Here is a 19,469-nt window from a genome sequence, read left to right on the forward strand (position 1 = left end):
ACAGTGCAAACCTGCTAGTAATATTGGCCTATATATATTTCAATTGTCAGCTTAACCATGTTCGTATTATCAAATTAACTTCATCGTCAATTAATAAACCTGAGAGATGTTTTCTACCCACAGACGGCGACATCTGTACCCAGTGAATGGTATTCTAATCCATTTCATTAATTCTAAATATTGCTCCCATGATTTTGTAATTATGATAATATAACTAACTGAAGAGTGAGTGCGCTGCCAGCATTGAGCACACTGATCCTATAAGTAACATGGTTCTTAAGATTTAAGAAACCTCGAATCATTCCCACAACTCGACAAATCCAGAATTCTGCAAAGCCTTAAAGATTCAATAAATCCCACGCACAAGAGACAGAGTTAAAACATACCCAGTATTCTTTATATATCAATTAATAATATTAAAATAATATTAAATATATTAAATAATACAGTTGTCTTATCAACCCCTATGGTTTAGATTTGAGCACTTTTACCTTATATGAAGATGCTGAATTAGATACCTAATCAATTAGTTAATCGATAATGTCCTAGCTATAATTGAAAATGTCTCGGACAATATTTTATATGGGGCTTGAAATTTCTACACGAGAAGAATTTCAGATCCGGTACGAATTTGAATTAATCACTATTTGAACTGCTAATTTTGCATCAGAGCTTTTGATACCTAGCTTAACTAACCCAGAATCCCCCAAAACCTAACTGATTCAACAGATCCCACACACACATGTGGCCCAGTTAGACGCAGATGACATTGCGTGATACAGTCGTCTCATCCACTGTGCAATTTTGAATAAGTTTCACTTATATTCATTACATTGGATTAATTTTAATTAAATTCTAGGTATTTAAGCGAACCATTAATTAGTAATCATACTAGCTATATTTTAATTGTCAGTTGAACAATATTTATATGGAGCCTGAAAATCTACATGAGTAGAATTTCAGATGTGGTGAATTCGTCACTATTTGAATTCATCAGAAATTAAAAATAAAAAAACAAATTTTCAGTGGTGAAATTCCCTTAGCCGAATGGCTAAATAATCTTTATTTCCCTTATATAGTACACTGTGTATAAGGACGAAAAGACCTTGTTATGACCGGACCTCCCTGGTGCGGTGCGAGTCATGATGCTAGAAAATAGTTTGAAGGAGAGGGGTTAGTAAAAGAGAGCTATTAGCAAGAGGAATAAGACCTAAGTTTAGGATATCCTGTCAGAATAAGGCTTTCAATCTGACATACACAGTGAAATTGAAATATTCCCCCTTCCAAATCCAGGAATGTATTTGTGCACAGATTCGATCGGAAGTAAATCTGCGTTAAATGATTTTGGCAATATGTATCAAAACTAATACAGCTGTATGAAGACACCATAGGTTCACTTAGATACAGATAAATAAATGTGCTCAGATACACATGTATCAGCTACATTTTAAATGTCCATGGAATTAGAAATAATTTCACATAACAATTGCATTAACCTTAATCCATCTAAGTAATACGTTAATGAGTAATTCATCTTAGATTCTAATTTTCAGTTAAACTATATCTAATATGCGTCACTTGACACACAGTATGGCTTTTAGATATTAATTGAATCAGTTAGGTTTGAGTAAATTTTGCCAATAATGAAAAACATGGCTAGTCGTAAGCGCAGCAGTTGGCGATACAGAACTAATCAGTCAATGAGACTGATTCATTTATAGATGTGCTCAATATATTATATATTTCAGCTATATTTCAATAAATATTTATGATATAAAAAGTTTTTGATCTAACATCAAATATTGAATTCATCTTAATTGTGAATATCTAAGCCATTTTTCCTGGCTGTATGCTAATTGTCAGTCAAACAACAATTATCATGCGTCGCCCAAAACAAGACACAGTGTTTCAGGAATGAATTAAATCAATTAAAGCTTTGGTTTATTCTGGATTTATCAAAGTGTTGCGACCAAATCACTGTTTCATAAAGACCCGTAGTCCAAAGTTTTCCCCATATAACACCAGACCTCGATAGAGCCCTAGACACTATCTTATGAAATTCATTACTGTTATGTGTGCGACAGCACACAGTATTTACTATAAAGTATGGCCTCAATCTTTATAAATTTATCAATATATTATTTGTAAAGAAAAATCTATTAACCGATGATAAAGTTTAATTGATCGGCCTAAATGTAATGGGGCCTTGAAATATCTACACCAAAAGAATGTCTCATCAAACATTACAAGATATTGAATTGCTAATTAGTAACTTGTCCTATCTATATCTTGATTGTCAGTTAATTAATAGTCATATGAGGCCTGAAATATCTACGGTACATTCGAATAATTTCAAATGCCACATAAGATATTGAATTTACCTTACTTGTACGTACTTACAAAATCTTTTAATCAATAACTGACCAATCTACATTTTAATTATCAGACCAAAGAATATTTAAGGGACCTCACTCAATCATTTCGTCTAATATTGTAAATATTCAAGCAATCATTGCCTAGCTATATTTCAATTCACTACCGGCCACAGAGCTTCAATAAAGTAGTGCGGAGATGGTGAGCTTGACCAGCGCCTATGCATTCTACCCCAGATATGAAAAATCAACTTAGCTTTATGTTTGTACTCCTGTTGCCATGCAGGATGAGGTCAAGACTGCCAGGTTCGGTTGCGGCAGGTCTTTCGGTGTTTGGTGGTACTTCAAGGTGGAGTCTTTTGTGGTCACTTCTGGTCGGCAGTTTTTAGATGGGCCTTTCCGGATTAACCTGAAATGAGTAAAAGAACGCTATTCTGTAGTTACACAATCCTTTCCGTATCATGCATCGTAATTTACATGTGTATCAACTTAACTTTCAATATTGCTGAGTTCAGTGTTCTTTTTTGGCATCATCTTCGTTGTAGTCACCTTCAGCATCTTCTTTTTCATCTTGGGAGTCCTGAAATGAAAAAAAGAGAAGAGCGATGAAAACCTGGTACGGAACAAAACTAACGTCTGAAAGCTTTTCAGCTCTCCGTCGCCGGTCACATGCCGAGAACACCAGACAATGAGCCAGCCAGGAATATACTGCCCTCTACACGCCCTCACACAGAACGCGAAAACCAGAATGACAACGCCTCACATTCCCCATCTAACTGCAGGATGTACTGGGCAACGTCAGTAACTGACACACCTGTAAAATTGCACGAAACACAAATAGCGCAGTACAACCAGCTTGACCGGGTTGAGATTCAGGATCTCAACTAGCACTCAAAAGCGTGACAAGAGACTTCATCCACTGACCGAGGTTGTCACAAGGACACAATGAAACTAGCACTCACAAGCCGACGAGAGACTTCATCCACTGACCGGGGTTGTCACAAGGACACAATGAAAACTAGTACTCAAACTAGAAATCAAAGAGCGTGACAGTAGAATCATCCCTCAGCCGACTCAGAATACCAGAAACAAAGAGCGTGACAGTAGAATCATCCCTCATCCGGGTGGTCACAAGGACACAATGAATGCTAGTAGCGTGACAATCCAGTATAACCGCTCCATTTGTATCCCGCGCAATCCCGCAGATATGCCCGTCATTGACATCACTCAGCACACTTTGTAGATAGGTGGGGGCAGTGAGGCCTCGTCATCCTAGTTTTCGTGTTCCGTATGAGGGCGTGTAGAGGGCAGAATTTCCTGACCGACTCTTTGTCTGACATCCTCGACACATGACCGGCAAAGGAGAGCTGACGCTTTCGGACATTAGTTTTGTTCCAGCAAACGTTGAAATTCGACAGAGAAATCGGCCCTGAAAAATTAAACGGATTAGAACCTGAAAAATAGAATGGATTAATAAACACGGAACAGTACAGGACAGCACGGAGACGAACAGTAACACATAAAACATAAAGACGTCGTTCCTCAGGAAGCAGGAACAGGAGCAGGAGCGGGAGCGCAGCGAAAATCGCCAGGAGGAGAATCCACGGTAGCATGTTCACAGTGTGAGTAAGCTGAGGTGAATGGTCTATGCTTGTGTACACCGTGGTCAGCCGGTGACGTGTTCAATAGCGCGTGTCAGAATGATATCAACAACTCTGAAAACCCGCAATTGTGTCTCTATTGTTAATGGATTTACATTATGAGGTTCCACCGCCGGGTTGAATACGCGCTAGTAGTCAGCTGAACAATATACGTAGTGGAGGAACTTAAGGCCATGAAATAAATTACTTGATTGCCAATAGCTACTTCCGAATTTATTAGCCACCGCCTGTTTTTTTTCTTAAATTCTAGAATAATTTATAAATTATACCGACCGATAGCACTTCAGTTTAAGATTCACACCAACACAGGTCTTCATATCATAGAAACCGCGAAAACATTTACTAATGAAATTAGTTTATTAGTCACAACTACGAAAGGACAGTTCATGCACCCCGAGACAACTAACTCACACCATGCACGAGGAAAGCAGTCTATTTGAATCATTGGGGGAAACCCACTAATACCATGTATTCACGATTAATCATCATTCATACTGTTATCACAGAATCCCGTCAATAATCAGATTTTCATTTTAAAAAAACTCCTTGATTCAATTGAGGGGAGACATATTAGGCTTTTTTAATTACTTGGAGCACCGATCCTCTGAAATTCTGCCAAAAACTTCATGCTTACCACTCATAATTAGAAAAAAAGAAATTGTTTTCTTTAATTTGGATACTGGATTAAACGGTACATCATGTAAATTTAGGAAAGTCCATATTAGAATTTCGTTTCTTGTTCCAATTTACTCTTATCCCATTTTTTGATTTTGGTCAGAGTATGGCGCGGTATCAAATCATGCGGTCAGTCTGTCCATGAGGATGCTAGTTGTGATAAGTCAGACAAGTCATGATTAGGCATTGATGCAATTGACTATAGAGAAAAACTGCCACCTGCCACTTTTTTCCGCATTAAGTGTTAAATTTTGCTTAAGCCTACAAAAATCATGTCATCATTGATGCCGGTCCTCTGATAGAAGAAAAATAAACTCAAAAGAAAAACCATTCAGTAAATGATAATAATAATATTGAGTTTATTAATCACAATGCAATAAAAGTGGTAATTTTCAATTTGCCTCGTGCAAATTCATACGCTCGCTGTTGTTATGTGTCTCTGGTGAATCCTTTCAGTTCCTAATCTTTGTTTCTTGGTGAAATAATGTACGTTCGATATTGACCCTCGCCTGCAATGACTCTCGCCTTTCTTTCCCGCCACCTGAAATAATAAAAAGAAAGTATTTCTTAGTGGTTAATTATTGATGTCGAAAAGTCTGTGAAACATTCTTTGAATTTAGAAAATTATACAGCGGAACCTCGTTGCAACGAACTTCAGGGCACCAGAAAATCTGTTAGTTATAATTCGTTATATCAAGTGTGGAAATAATTGATATTGTCTTATCTGGAATGAAATTCTAGTTTTGTTATAACTGATAAATTGTATAAACGAGGTTCCACTGTAAACAGAGTTCTACAGATGGTGAAAATATCTCAGAATTCATTGTCTCAATTCAGGTTGAAATTCCGAATAAATCCGTGACTGAAATATCTAAACATACGTGAAATAAACAATCACCAAATTTTAGATTTAGAAGGAAGGGGAGCCTAACATCCACCAAATATCCTCATAAATCAACCCTTCCGGAAATTTGTTTATAAACTCTACTAGGGCAGGAAGAAATAATGACCTACGAAACTGGGTTGTCTAAATTCAATATTAAACCTCATTAAAATCACTTGAAAACGCGTTTTAATAAATTCAGGTTCTATTCTGACTGCGAATGTAGAGTAGGTGGACATTTCAATTCAATTCAATTCATATTGATCCTTGTCGAAACATTACAACATCAGATATACAACAATAAAGTGAACACATTACAATCACAGTTACAAACAAGAGAGAGAGAGAGAGAAGTTTAAAAAGGGAAGAAAGAGAGAAAAAAGAAACAAAAACACATATAACAAAATATGGTCAGGCGACCAGTCTACATTCGATATAGATCGGTAACCAGTCTAGCTCGGATTCGCGCTAGAGGGCAGTTCTTGCGAACGCGGAAATAAACGTGAAAACGAACTAGGCCTAACGAGAATAAAATAATAAATCGGGTTATATCACCGATTGATTCGATATAAAAAAATGATGCGACCCGTAAATACCAATATTGATGAAGGTATTGAAAGTTGACGTGAAGAAATGTATTTATTAGATGTCGTTTTTCTTTGTAGAAAATGAGAGGAAAAAGTCAAAAGAAGTAATTAGTAATGCTATGTACCAAAATAAGCCACCAAAATCTGTCTAAGCCGACTGACAGTTCATCTAGGGTTAAGGACTGTTTTGTTTATGTTAGTTCACATCGTGCGGATCTTGATTTCCTAATTTCCAAACCCCTATTAATTTGGTCATTTAACCTCATGATTGTCTGACAACAATCTTACTATAGGCCTGACGAAATTAGCAGCTTGAGTCGTTACAAACTTTAATCAGACACCGAACCTTTAGGTACTAACAATTTTGTAGTATGATTTTATAATGTGTATGTTTATATATTTGTAGATAGCACTCAGCGGCCGAAATTTTACACTGATGCGGAAAAATACTGGGGAAGCGTGCCGTCGACTGTGAATGGAATGTTAGGTGGATTTTCACATATATCACCAACTGATATCAATGGATCTCGAGATTTCATCATACCATTTCTAGAAAAGGTGAATATTTCATTGACAACCTCCTTCGAGGAGGACCCAAACCTGATGACATCTTGAGACTCTGCCACGTTCCTCCCTTGACAGGGATTTGAACCTGATGACATCGTGAGACTCTGCCACGTTCCTCCCTTGACAGGGATTTGAACCTGATGACATCGTGAGACTCTGCCACGTTCCTCCCTTGACAGGGATTTGAACCTGATGACATCGTGAGACTCTGCCACGTTCCTCCCTTGACAGGGATTCGAACCTGATGACATCGTGAGACTCTGCCACGTTCCTCCCTTGACAGGGATTTGAACCTGATGACATCGTGAGACTCTGCCACGTTCCTCCCTTGACAGGGATTTGAACCTGATGACATCGTGAGACTCTGCCACGTTACTCCCTCAGCAGGGATTCGAACCTGATGACATCGTGAGACTCTGCCACGTTCCTCCCTTGACAGGGATTTGAACCTGATGACATCGTGAGACTCTGCCACGTTCCTCCCTTGACAGGGATTTGAACCTGATGACATCGTGAGACTCTGCCACGTTCCTCCCTTGACAGGGATTCGAACCTGATGACATCGTGAGACTCTGCCACGTTCCTCCCTTGACAGGGATTTGAACCTGATGACATCGTGAGACTCTGCCACGTTCCTCCCTTGACAGGGATTTGAACCTGATGACATCGTGAGACTCTGCCACGTTACTCCCTCAGCAGGGATTCGAACCTGATGACATCGTGAGACTCTGCCACATTCCTCCCTTGACAGGGATTCGAACCTGATGACATCATGAGAATTTGAAAATGGATGTTCGAATGTGTGCCGAGGGCCGATGTACTTTCTGACGAATTCGTTCTTTCAATTGAAATATTCAATGTACAGATTTTGTTTGTTTTTCTACAGGATTCACAAACAGGAACCGGTAAAAAGCGAGCTCTCGATTGCGGTGCGGGAATCGGTCGTATCACCAAACGACTTTTACTGCCGATATTTGACGAGGTCGATATGGTCGAGGTCAATCCTAATTTCATCGAAGAAGCGAAAACGTTCCTCGGCGATGAGGCTAAACGCGTCGGCAATTTTTTCTGTAGCGGTTTACAGAATTTCACTCCGGAAAAAGGACGTTACGACGTGATATGGATTCAGTGGGTTATCGGCCATTTAACCGATAAAGACTTTGTTGATTTTTTGAATCGTTGCGTCGAAGGCTTGACGCAGAACGGTCTGATCGTCGTGAAAGATAATTTATCATCTACGGAATTACTGTTCGATGAACAGGATAGTAGTTACACTCGTACTCAACAACAATTAGAAGCCGTGTTCGAAAGCGCTGGATTTAGAATATTGAAAAACGAGAAACAGAAAAATTTTCCGACCGGTCTATACGCGGTACGCACATACGCGCTTCAAAAATAATGCTTTTATCATGATCTACAGGTGCATGTTTTCTACATGTTTAATAAAGAATATGATCTGGAATTCGTGACCTTCTATTTAGTTATTACTTTAGGATCAAATCTTCAGCACTCAGGATTTTTACTAGTCGTCAACAAACTGTATTATTGTCGCTGGAACTATCATTATGTTAACGACTTGTGCGACTCTTTCACTGAATTCAAAACACAACATTTGGAATTAATGTAATGTCGGCTGCGATGGTTTTCACCAGCAGATTCGCTCTACCAATAAAACACATCCGATTGGCTCGTTATATCGACTGGTGACCACTGGTTATGATAATACATTTAAGAATAAATGAGATACAGGTATTTCGCTGTGGTTCATGTTGTGTACACAGGGTCTGTCCATGGACGTATAAACTAGAGTTTATACGTCCATCGTCTGTCCATTCAGTCGTATGATTCCTCCGCTGACAATGATTAGGCGACATGATGGCGTCCATTACAATTGGTGTTGCAATAAAAAGGATTTGTTTGCAAAAACAATCACAACAAAATGCATTCAACAAGTCAAATAACATCAGATTTTGCTACAGAAGCTTTTTATTTAGCATTGATAGAATGTATTTAGAGAAGTGTATTTATTGGTCTACAGTGATTTTACAGGTCGGTCGTGTTCAACAGTTATCAATTGAACTAGAGTCCAGAGTTCTGACACAAGTACCTTTTGAAACAAGTTGTATGCTCATAAACATTGAATACAATTCGAAGTGATATTCCTATTTGAAGTACTATCGGATTAGGCGTATTATACAAATCGATGATTTGTGTAGTTGTCGTTCCCTGTTTTTTTCTGAACACTATTGAATCATACAAATTCGAATCAATGCTATGTAGAGAAAGTAATATACTACTGACAGATATAGTATATCGAGCAAACAACTTAAAACCATTAACACTAAATTTGAATGGACAATATATCTCACTTTGATTAATACACGCAGACCTTAACCCTTTCGATTAAATGATTTTAGTTACGACGTCCTCGACAAATCTTAATTGATATCGGAATGAGACCTGAATTAGTTATTTTTTCCATAGCCAGATAATAATAATACGAGCCATAGCTGCATATATATAAACCGGTATATAAGATACTGATAATACTGGGTCAAGATCGCCGTCCGGTTGAGAGAAGAGTTTTCGGATGCGATACGGAAAAAACTTCGCTCGACCCTCGTTTTAAATATTCACCATTACGGATATACGGGAATAAAGGATTGAAATAAACAATTTACGAGTGGATCTCGGTAAAACTATTCCATTAATCGTGATAAACGAATCCGAAATAATGAGATAATTAACACATCTGCAAAAACTGAAATCGTAAACATCAATAAGCTCACCTTATCTAGGAGGGTATATATACAAAGTAAGTAAATATATTACATTCAGTGATATTTATATAATATATATATATATAGAACTTTCATCATTTACATATTCATTCTCATATTTATAATATATTCGATATAATTATATCGTTTGTGGCGTGAAATAGCAATAGATTATACATGTACTACGATATACACCAAGGTAGCCCGAACCCAGTATAAAATCTAGCAAAAACACCGAGAGACAATATATTCAGGATTTACTATAGACTTTTACGCGTATTTCTATTCATGTCTGATGTAAGCGTAGGTGGCAACGTGCGGGGTGAAGTTGAAAGCAAAATGCAGTGATTGCGCGAGAGACCTTGAAGGAATTCACTCATTTCTACCACACGTAAGATTCAGAACCATATTTCCCCTGTTTACTACCGAGGACAGCAGCACAATCACGCGACAAGAAATCAACACGCCACCGTTAGAAAGAATTTAATAAATATACATCGTCGATTTCATCCGTTTCATATTTGTATTCATTTAATGAAGAGGAAATTAGCGCACGTTTTCTAACATTACAACCAGATAATTACACTACCATTAACACGTATATTCCATGACAATGAAAAGATTTTGAACCTTCAAATAAAACAATCCACAATCGCCAAAATGTGGTCAATAAAATGAGGTACCGGGGTTACGCCATCAGGGGCCGGTTCCATAGTGAGGGCTTAGACTTAGGCTTAGACCAGTCTAAAACCAACTTAGTTCTATAGCCAATCTAACAACTTAAGACCAGTCTTAAGATTTAAGACCACTTTTGGACTAAGTCACGACTGTGCAACTGGCCCCTGGTGTATAGCGCCGGTACTATCTCACTTTGAAACGCCCGCTTAAAATTCTAGGGCACAAAAACTATGAATTCACACCGATTATGCGTAAGTTCACAAGTTTACGGGTCATTTCGAGTATCGACGACACACGCATATCGAAAAGCATTAAACCCCACTACTTAAGTAGATCTTGATGATTAATACATCGCGGAGCTCAGCGAAGAGTCCTAGATCGGTCAGTTCGGATACTCGGTTAATGCTGTAATACGCGCGTCGCCAACAACGCAACGAAAATGACTCGTAAACTTTATGACTGATCACTGAAATATCGAACACGGTAATATTGAGCTTTAGGCACATTTCGATCGAACGTATCCCGATTAGGGAATAACAATACCGGATTAGGAAACTCTAACAGGCAAGATTATGCTATCGCGGAATACGTAGAGAGTATTCACCGGAAGAGAATTCCAGAATCGGTACCGACCGATCGGAACGTACCTTATTTTAATGAGCTGGCTCATGTTTGATAAAGAGCGCTGCAGGCTCGATATCAACACCTACCTAGTTATTATGAATCAAAAATACTAGAATGCAGCACATCAATCAAATATTCAATAAAGCGTGTTTATTTCTAAGTGTACGGATATGAGTGATATGTGTCGGTTGTTAAAATCAGATCAGGTTAAAGAAACGCTGAGAATACATTCACCCACTGACTGATGAGGCTAGACCAGAGGCGGGATCGCCGAGATCACCGAGATCGTTAATATCACTACTCTTGTCGATCTTGAGACGTTATGCGTACGTCTCGCGGAGCTCTGATCATCGAGTCCTCAGATCGGTTATTTCGGATTCTTGATTAACGAGTCGGTACTCGCCGCCTCGGAATATCTACACCAGCCGGTTACGCGAATATTATCAACAGCTTCGGTTAAAAGTGTGGAATGTGGGACATCTACTTGTATAAGGAATCATTTTATAGGATTTTATATTAATACAGCGGAACCTCGTTACAAAACTAACATCAGGAGACTTGAAAATCTGTTCGTTATAACTGATACATATGATAGTTCATTATTTCCCGCATGAAATTAGTAAAATTGTCCTGATCGGGACAAAAAGTCGATACAAATCGTTATATGCAAGGTCATTATAGCGAGCTTCCGCTGTATTCCTATTTAAAGCTGCATTTCTCGTGAATTTTTCCATTCATCGATTTAATGAAATGTGTTTATGAAGAACCGATGAAAGCACAGTTATTAGAAGCACTTTACTGCTATACTACTTAATATCTATTTTTGAATTTTAACAGTGAAATTTCATCTCGCCTACTCGCGACATTTTCATTCATCCAGCGCGGTATTTAACCTTTTTCAAACATTTATTATTATAATTATTGAACTACTCGAACCAACGGACCCGGAACCACGGAGCTAACCGCGATGTATTTTCAATCACTACCGAGAATCAGTAACTAATCCTAATTCTGCTCCGTGGAACTGGGATCCCTGGAACCGAGATTCCTGGAACTGGGATCCCTGGAACCGAGATTCCTGGTGCCATTCATTAAATATAATAAGTGCAGCAGATTACATTCGACTGTACATCATTCTTTGTCATGTACACAGATACTACCATTGAAAAATATCAAGCTTCTCAACTCATTATTCTGAATGCGGACAGCAGTTTTAAAACATCTATTCAATTTTCTCTTTTTTTTCTGTAAATTTCAAATAAATCATGAAGAACATTCAGAAATGCGCGAGAGCTTCTGATCGGAATTCAGAGAGCTGATGATTAAGAGACATCGATGATTAAAATGGGGTTGATTTGAACTGTGTCTCTCCGACGCGAGGCAGACGTCGATCAATCACTGCTCGATCCACGAAGGTTTACCGGCGTTCGGCTGCTTCAGTTTGATGTTGAATCGTTTTAATGTCGCCTCCAGTTCCGTCTGATTACCGGAGAAATACGCAGATACCGCATTGTGGAATAGTAGTAACTGTTTATGCATGACCTTCACCTAAAAAAAAAAAAAAACAGACAAATTCACCAATGGTCTTAATCTTTATTAACAATTAATAAGTTTTTACCCAAGAATAAAATCAGCAAATCTTTTCATGACAGATTCAGAAGAATTTTTCTTCCGATCTCCAGAGATTTACAGTCAACCATTGGATTAGTCGTCACATCACTATTTTTGAGTGCCAGTTCCCCACAGAGTGACCTTAATTATCCTGAGTTATCCTACGTCGACTGTTTATGAATTTTTTTCAAGTAAATCTCTGAAAATGTGTAGAAGCATTCTACCCGAAATGTCAGGTTAACAGATTTTTGCTGATAAATCTTCAATATTGTAGTTGTTTTATACACGCTACATACAGACAGCGACTCGTTAAGTCTGAATGGATTTCAAGATTAAGATAGCTGAATTCTAAAGTTCTAAAAAAACCTGATTTACCAGAAATGGAAAATTCGGTAAATCCTATCAATATTCGATGCCAAAAATGTATCGATGAACCTCGTTATAACTTCGTAACCCAGAATTTCATCCCAAACAGGACAATTTTGATTGATAATTTTCGACTGGATATAATAAATTTTCGGTTATAACGAACAAATTTTCTGGTTCACTGAAGTTCGTCGTAACGAGATTCCGTTTTTAATGCCTTAAATTTGAACATTCTTTAGAACTAGGTTCCACCATATGGTACAAAAGAAATAAGACATGATTCATTAGTTATAGCATGACAACAAAATTTTCCATCAAAAAATATAAATGAACAATTACGAAAATGCTCTTACTGAATTATTTCATGATCATATCCAATTAATTAAAAGGTTGATTACTAGTGTAATCCATAATCAATATGGAATATGTCACCAGTAAGACTCATGTCGGGTCTTACATCATCATACAATACCAAACACTGAACATATGTTTCATTTATCTATAGACATCAACTCAACTGAATTAAACTGTCAGTGCTCAGTACTAGAGCATACAGCGCGCGCAGGCGGCAAGCTGTTGCAACATTATCTACGCAGATATTCTGATAAAACTATATTTATTCTATATCAGTATATATCACCACAGTGCTGTGTGAATGATAAAAGTGCTCTCTGCTCTCACTACCACCGATTGATTTGATGAATAGTTTTTTTGTTGACGAGACCCGCGCTCGAGATAAAATAATTCATGCAGAAAATATTCAACGGAGATTTGAAAAGAAATATCTGAACAAACAACCATACATGGACTCTCAATATTCATACAAATTAAACAGATTAAAAGTTCCAATTTCAGACACTAGTTTCACATATAAATTCCCCTCTTTTTACTTCTAAAAACAGCTAAGCTTTTCAACATACTACTACATGCAATAAACACGAAACAATCATCTTCTTTTAAATACTTTTTTCATGCGCTTTCTCACTTTTTCTCACATTTTTTACGACAGGTATTTACGACATATCCTCTGCGAAACGATTAACAGAATTTCGTTCATGTATGGTTTACTGTGTTCAGCGAGTTGAAATAGTCACAAATACAACATTTTACGAGATTGAATTTTACAAAGAGCCGCGACGACACAAGATTCATTCATTTCTCGCATACGTAAAGCTCGCTAATTAAAGCATATTCAATTTCATCGGTTATGATAAAAACGCTGCCTACAAACGATTGATTAAGCGGAAGAAATAGGGTTGCGTAAAATTAGTGCGACTGGGAACAATTGATTAGTATATTAAGCAAAATTGAAGAGTAGAATTGAGTAATTAATGCATTAAGTAAACTGCATTTTTGTAAATGAACGTATTATTGTTTGAGGTTAGTTTTTATGAAAGAACTGAGAAAGCAACACGTTTCGACGAGTTAGAAATATGCGCAGAATATACTCGAACGAAACAAAAAAACGACTGATATGATTTCAGAAAGAGTTTAATCAACCATAGAATCAATAGAATCAATAGATCAATTGATTGATTGATCACGTGTTGCGTGCGTATGAATGAACAGTCTAATACAACACACAGTTAATAAACAGCCATCACCTACAGAGAGGGGAATTTATAGAAAACCAGCTAACCTTCCAGCATTATTAGTTTGCATGAGGGATCTGTAGTTTGTTCAGAGCTTCATTAAGTTCGGCTTCGTTGCCCGCAAAATAGCCGGCAACTGCTTTTTGGAAGAGACACAACTGTTTGTGCATTACTTTCACCTATTGTAATATAGAAGAGAGAGACAGAGAGGGTGAGGTGAGAGAGACCTGATCTAAAAAAAGTGACCCGCAATCAAAATCGACTAATTCCAACCTGGAAAGTACCACAGAAAATGAAGAGCTTGAAATTCACAATCGCAAATAATGACGTAACTGTCAAACCCACAATAAAACAACCATAAAGTTTGGAAACATCGACAAATTTAAAATTTAATTCTAGTACTGATTCTAGTTGGACATCAGTGACCTAACTTAAGTAACCTAAACGCTAGACCAAGAAGGTCTTATGCCCAAACAGTTGATTGAAGTCTCAACACGTGGAACTAAGACTTTTATACAAATTCCGAAATACGAATTGAAACGTTAAAATTTGCTTCAAAAAACAACCGAATTGTTACGAGAATGATGATGTTAGTTTAGCACCTAAAACACTATAGAATACTACATTCCTTTACATCTAACCCTCAACCGAATTCAAGCCTGAGAATAATTCGAATCTTTTGCGAAAATCTTTCGGAAAAGCCGCCAAAAAAAAAACGGAAAAACGCACAAAATCGATACCTTATTTTCTTCTAGGAATTTCAATTTGATGCCGACGTCTGCCCGTAGACGGTCGAATTTCTCCTTGTGGGCGTGGAATTTTCTCTGAGCCTCTTCGATACGCGGCTGGTTAAACGCATCGCGCGGACCCAAATTCAGGGCCTCTAAATCGGCACGATACGCGTCGTATTCAATCCTAGAATTAAAACAACGTTTATATACGACACATCCGTGTACTGAGTGAATAAACCAGAATGAGGCAAGTTACTATAAACGACACCAAAATAAAGAGTTCAACGCGTATTCAGAATCAACCAACCATAGAATCAGGGATTACTCGATGGTTTAATTTCTAGGAATGTTAACCGTGTCTGACATTGGGTGGATTAGGTCTTATATCATAGACGACCAGGGTTCAATAACACATTACGGGCTCCTAACATAAATAACACCAGTCTAATCTAGCTTCAACAAATAAAATCTAACAACTTAAGACCAGCTCAAGATCATTTTGGTTCTATAACTTATTTAACAACATAAAACCAGTCTGAGCTTATTTTGGTTCTACATATGTACAATCAATCTTAAAATTGAAGAATATATTTAAGACTAGAGTGAAGATTGCGCGACTGCACGCAGGGGGTTATAACTTACCTAGCTGTTTCATACTGTTTGACAGTAGTCAGTGTGTCTTCCATGGTTTTGTTACAAAGGGTGTTCACACCAGATGTGAAAAAGTTCATCGCACCTGTAAGTGATAAATAACCCGAAACAATGACGACGACGTCAATATTCTTAGAAACGAGTAACAAACCACAGATGAACGGAATACACTAATTATATATAGATAAATATCATATCGAAATAATGTTTCGTGCAAACATGAATGATATCGTTTAATAGAATCAAAGATCAAATCATATAAACATTTACATAGGGCACAATCTTCACTCCTAAATCAATCCTTAGATAATTCAAATTAATGAAGAAATGAATCCAGTTTGTGAAAAAGGCTCTCGATTCATCATTTATTTATGAGACACAATTTATATTTCGATTGTAAGTTGTCTGAAATGAGTGAACTCACCGAGTAAAGTCTCGCCATTTTTACAGAGAGCTCTTTGCGTTTCGGCGTTGTACGTGAATTCGTCTTGAAGTTCCGGTGATTTCTGCGACATGTCGGAAAACGATTCTCCGAGAGCTCGTTGCGTTTGTACCACGTGAAAGAAATGACTAGTCAAGGCTCGCGCCAGGCGCAATATGTTGGCGTATTTGCGTTGAGTATCGCGTAGCACTTCGATCTGCGATTCCAATTCTAGATCCACCGTCCTCGAGCCTTTCCCGAGTTTTTCCGAAATCATCTGTCGCGTACATTTATACGTATTTATTCCCCAAGCTTTCCATACTTCCAGTTTTGTGGCGCTATTCGATATGAGAGCCTTCGCGCGCCCCGAACCGGCATTACCCGCGTTATTCCCGTCGCCATTCCGCTGAGGGCTAGCTAATGGAACATTTGTGGTAGCTGCAACAGAAATTTTTTGTGAGATATACGTTTATGGACTCGAACAACTATTTACTCATTACCAGTCAGTGTTTGTGAGATTTGCCACATTTAAAAACTAACTGTCGTGTAAGTCTACTTTATTATAAACCGGGCCCGGTATGACACCTGTCTTGTGATATAAGCACGACGCGAACACAAGTCTAAAACCCCATGGATTATCTTGGCAATGAATAGGATACCATCAAGGCTACTGAGGCAAGTGAGGATTCAGCGATGATCCATATCAAGGATTATTAGTAGCACTGGGTTACAAAACTTCAATTTCTTTCTACATTCCAATTATATTCAAATCTATTTTTCTCATTAGTAAATCTTACGATACAAAATCCAACTTTAGTTTCAGACAAACGGAATCAGGGCTGAAAGTGACACGTGCTTACCAGGGGAGGGGTACTGAATATGATCTCGGAATGGAGCTTACCAGGGGGTACTGAATATGATCTCGGAATGGAGCTTACCAGGGGGTACTGAATATGATCTCGGAATGGAGCTTACCAGGGGGTACTGAATATGATCTCGGAATGGAGCTTACCAGGGGGTACTGAATATGACCTTGGAATGGAAGTCTGCGGTAAACTGCTTGGTATACGAGGAGAAGAATCATCCTTGCTATACGTCGTCGTTCGCTGATTTCCCGACAACACGTTAGAACTATTCAAATCTAAATTCGGCGCATCTTTCAACATATCGTGTAAATCCTGCTCGAACGTGTCTTCATCTTCCTGATTGCCGTTCGTGATCTGCCCGCGTACCTCGGTCATTCTCCCACTGGCTTATCTTTACCCTGCAAATAAAATCAAACACAAAATATTTTTGAATACGGAGATTTAAAGTGTCATATTTCCTTCACCCTGAAGCGCCACCTGACAAGACCGGATAAAAAACCTCGAGTAAAGAAATTCAGCTACCAATGATTTAATTCGGTAAGAGTGTAACAGAAACCTCGGCCAATGCACAGACCTCCTCTCATCCATACAAACATAAACATCTAACCCTTAAAGCTTTCTGAATTTTACCAAGCTATGACCAAACATTGGAAGGTGTCCCGGGGGTAAAATGGTCACATTCTTTAATTCCAGTTCACTAAATTCAATCAACTATATTAAACTATATCAAACTTGAAAAGCACCACCATTTATTCTTAGTTTTAAGCTGTCAGAGCATTTGATCCACAAAAATATAAGCTACGTTAAACACAGTACATGGTACAGTTTTCATTTTGAACGCGGCAAGTGAGATGAGCTGTAAGCTGGATGACGTATGACATGACATACCTAACACCAGCATTCTACTCAAATACTGCACAATCGATCAGACATTCAGCTATTTCTAAATCCTGAAAATAATTCCATTTCGATTAATCTTACAGAACCTAAAACTGAAACCAAATACATGCTCGAAATGAATCATATCAAAATCAACACGATTTATTTCAATTCCATCACCCATCTCTCTGACACCCTCCTCATCTACTCCTGTGGTTTATGAAATATCCATTGTATTCATGAAACGAACTGAACGTGTCTCACCGCGGTTTAAGTCACCTTTTCACTATGTGGCGCTAGTGTTGATATCAAAGATGAGTGTTATGGTTAGGTTAGGTACGATCATAGGGACACAAACTGCAGATGCTCCGCTTTAAACCTGTTTAAACAGGAAACCATTTAAACTCCAATTCATGGAAACCCAGATTTTGACCTCGCCCTTTTACTTACACATGGACTTCTGAAATCCCACACGATTGATGGCACCAAACCAACCAACCAACACCCCAACCCACTCCCAGACCAGGCTATTGTTTGCTTACTAAGTTTATCACATCCCTACAAATATGAATAGCTTATACTGCAATCACTGAAGTAAGTGTTTAAATGACTTTCTGGACCCGTTTTGGACTAAAAAGGCTCGTATTCATAAGAGCTTCGTCGTTTAAAATATAGATGGCAGCACCAGGAAAAGATCGATGTGTCGGCAATTTCTGTCGCTATTCCGGAGACTTTTAACTCGATTCGGGCCACAAAGTGACCATTAAGATACAATTAATCGGATCTAAAGCCAATGAAGTTATGAGCGAATATATTCAATAATCGATTACCTCGTTTGTTTCTCATCAATCGAAGATTTAAACGTAGAATTTAGTAAAAAATATCCCGAAATCTGAAATATCCCAGTGAATCACTTCCGCTGACGTAATGTATCTACCTGCAGATTTCCCTCACTTGCCGCAGTCGAGTTCGGGAACATTCGGGAACGTTCCGAAACGTTACGTAAATTTTAGCGCCTTAACGGAGTTTAGTTCCACAATATGGATTACAATTTTACAATGTAAATACTATTTACTAAATAATGGCCGTTATGAAATATTTTTAAAAATTCGATTTAAAAAAATACTACGTAATACTTTTGCCTCCGTTCAACTGCATGGAGATTAACTTCTTGAGCTTTTACACACACGCCGTGAGGGAAACGTGCCCTCTAGAGACTAGTTCTAGTGGCGTTGAAGACAAGGCACGCAACGAAAAAATGGATATGGCTCTCATTGAGGAACGCTCCAGTATTTGGCTCGGGTATGATATTCTTCCGGGATTTTGAATAAAACTGAAAAGAAACGTTTAAAAAAGGTATTCTACGCGTAGATACTTTTTTCCTACAAATACCACGATTGAATGAAGTACATACTTTTGAAGGATTTCATGTTTTCAATTGAAGAAAATCTCCCTAAGTCTACCATGAAATACCGTAGAAAATTCTGAATGAGATGAATTAACTGAATTATAGTGTCTTTCTTAA

The 19,469-nt window shown here is 38.0% G+C and overlaps 2 protein-coding genes across 2 annotated transcripts; one reads left to right on the forward strand and one right to left on the reverse strand.

Annotated features, from left to right (window-relative positions):
- The first annotated feature begins 6,064 nt into the window (after nt 1-6,064).
- LOC141905904 (N-terminal Xaa-Pro-Lys N-methyltransferase 1-like) lies at nt 6,065-8,338 on the forward strand. Its single transcript, XM_074794992.1, has 3 exons — nt 6,065-6,201; nt 6,585-6,736; nt 7,632-8,338. The coding sequence occupies exons 1-3, from the start codon at nt 6,168-6,170 to the stop codon at nt 8,142-8,144; spliced, it is 699 nt and encodes a 232-aa protein (XP_074651093.1). The 5' UTR covers nt 6,065-6,167; the 3' UTR covers nt 8,145-8,338.
- A 383-nt stretch (nt 8,339-8,721) lies between these two features.
- On the reverse strand, nt 8,722-18,861 carry LOC141904893 (arfaptin-2-like). The gene is made up of 6 exons (XM_074793501.1): nt 18,775-18,861; nt 17,212-17,463; nt 16,203-16,637; nt 15,770-15,863; nt 15,137-15,311; nt 8,722-12,375 (listed from the first exon to the last, which is right to left on the reverse strand). Exons 2-6 carry the CDS (start codon nt 17,438-17,440, stop codon nt 12,223-12,225), a joined length of 1,086 nt encoding a protein of 361 aa, XP_074649602.1. The 5' UTR covers nt 17,441-17,463; nt 18,775-18,861; the 3' UTR covers nt 8,722-12,222.
- Between the last annotated feature and the right edge of the window lie 608 nt (nt 18,862-19,469).

This window comes from Tubulanus polymorphus, chromosome 5, assembly GCF_964204645.1.
Source record: "Tubulanus polymorphus chromosome 5, tnTubPoly1.2, whole genome shotgun sequence".
NCBI classification, from domain to species: domain Eukaryota; kingdom Metazoa; phylum Nemertea; class Palaeonemertea; order Tubulaniformes; family Tubulanidae; genus Tubulanus; species Tubulanus polymorphus.

Bases quoted from the DNA above. Each gene is read 5' to 3' on its own strand.
- LOC141905904 (XM_074794992.1), top strand. From the start codon at position 6,168: ATGATGCGACCCGTAAATACCAATATTGATGAAG. The intron at 6,202-6,584 runs GTATTGAAAGTT...ATATATTTGTAG, and splicing joins AAATACCAATATTGATGAAG to ATAGCACTCAGCGGCCGAAA. The intron at 6,737-7,631 runs GTGAATATTTCA...GTTTTTCTACAG, and splicing joins TCATACCATTTCTAGAAAAG to GATTCACAAACAGGAACCGG.
- LOC141904893 (XM_074793501.1), bottom strand. From the start codon at position 17,440: ATGACCGAGGTACGCGGGCAGATCACGAACGGCAATCAGGAAGATGAA. The intron at 16,638-17,211 runs GTAAGCTCCATT...TTTCTGTTGCAG, and splicing joins GTCATATTCAGTACCCCCTG to CTACCACAAATGTTCCATTA. The intron at 15,864-16,202 runs GTGAGTTCACTC...TATCACTTACAG, and splicing joins AAATGGCGAGACTTTACTCG to GTGCGATGAACTTTTTCACA.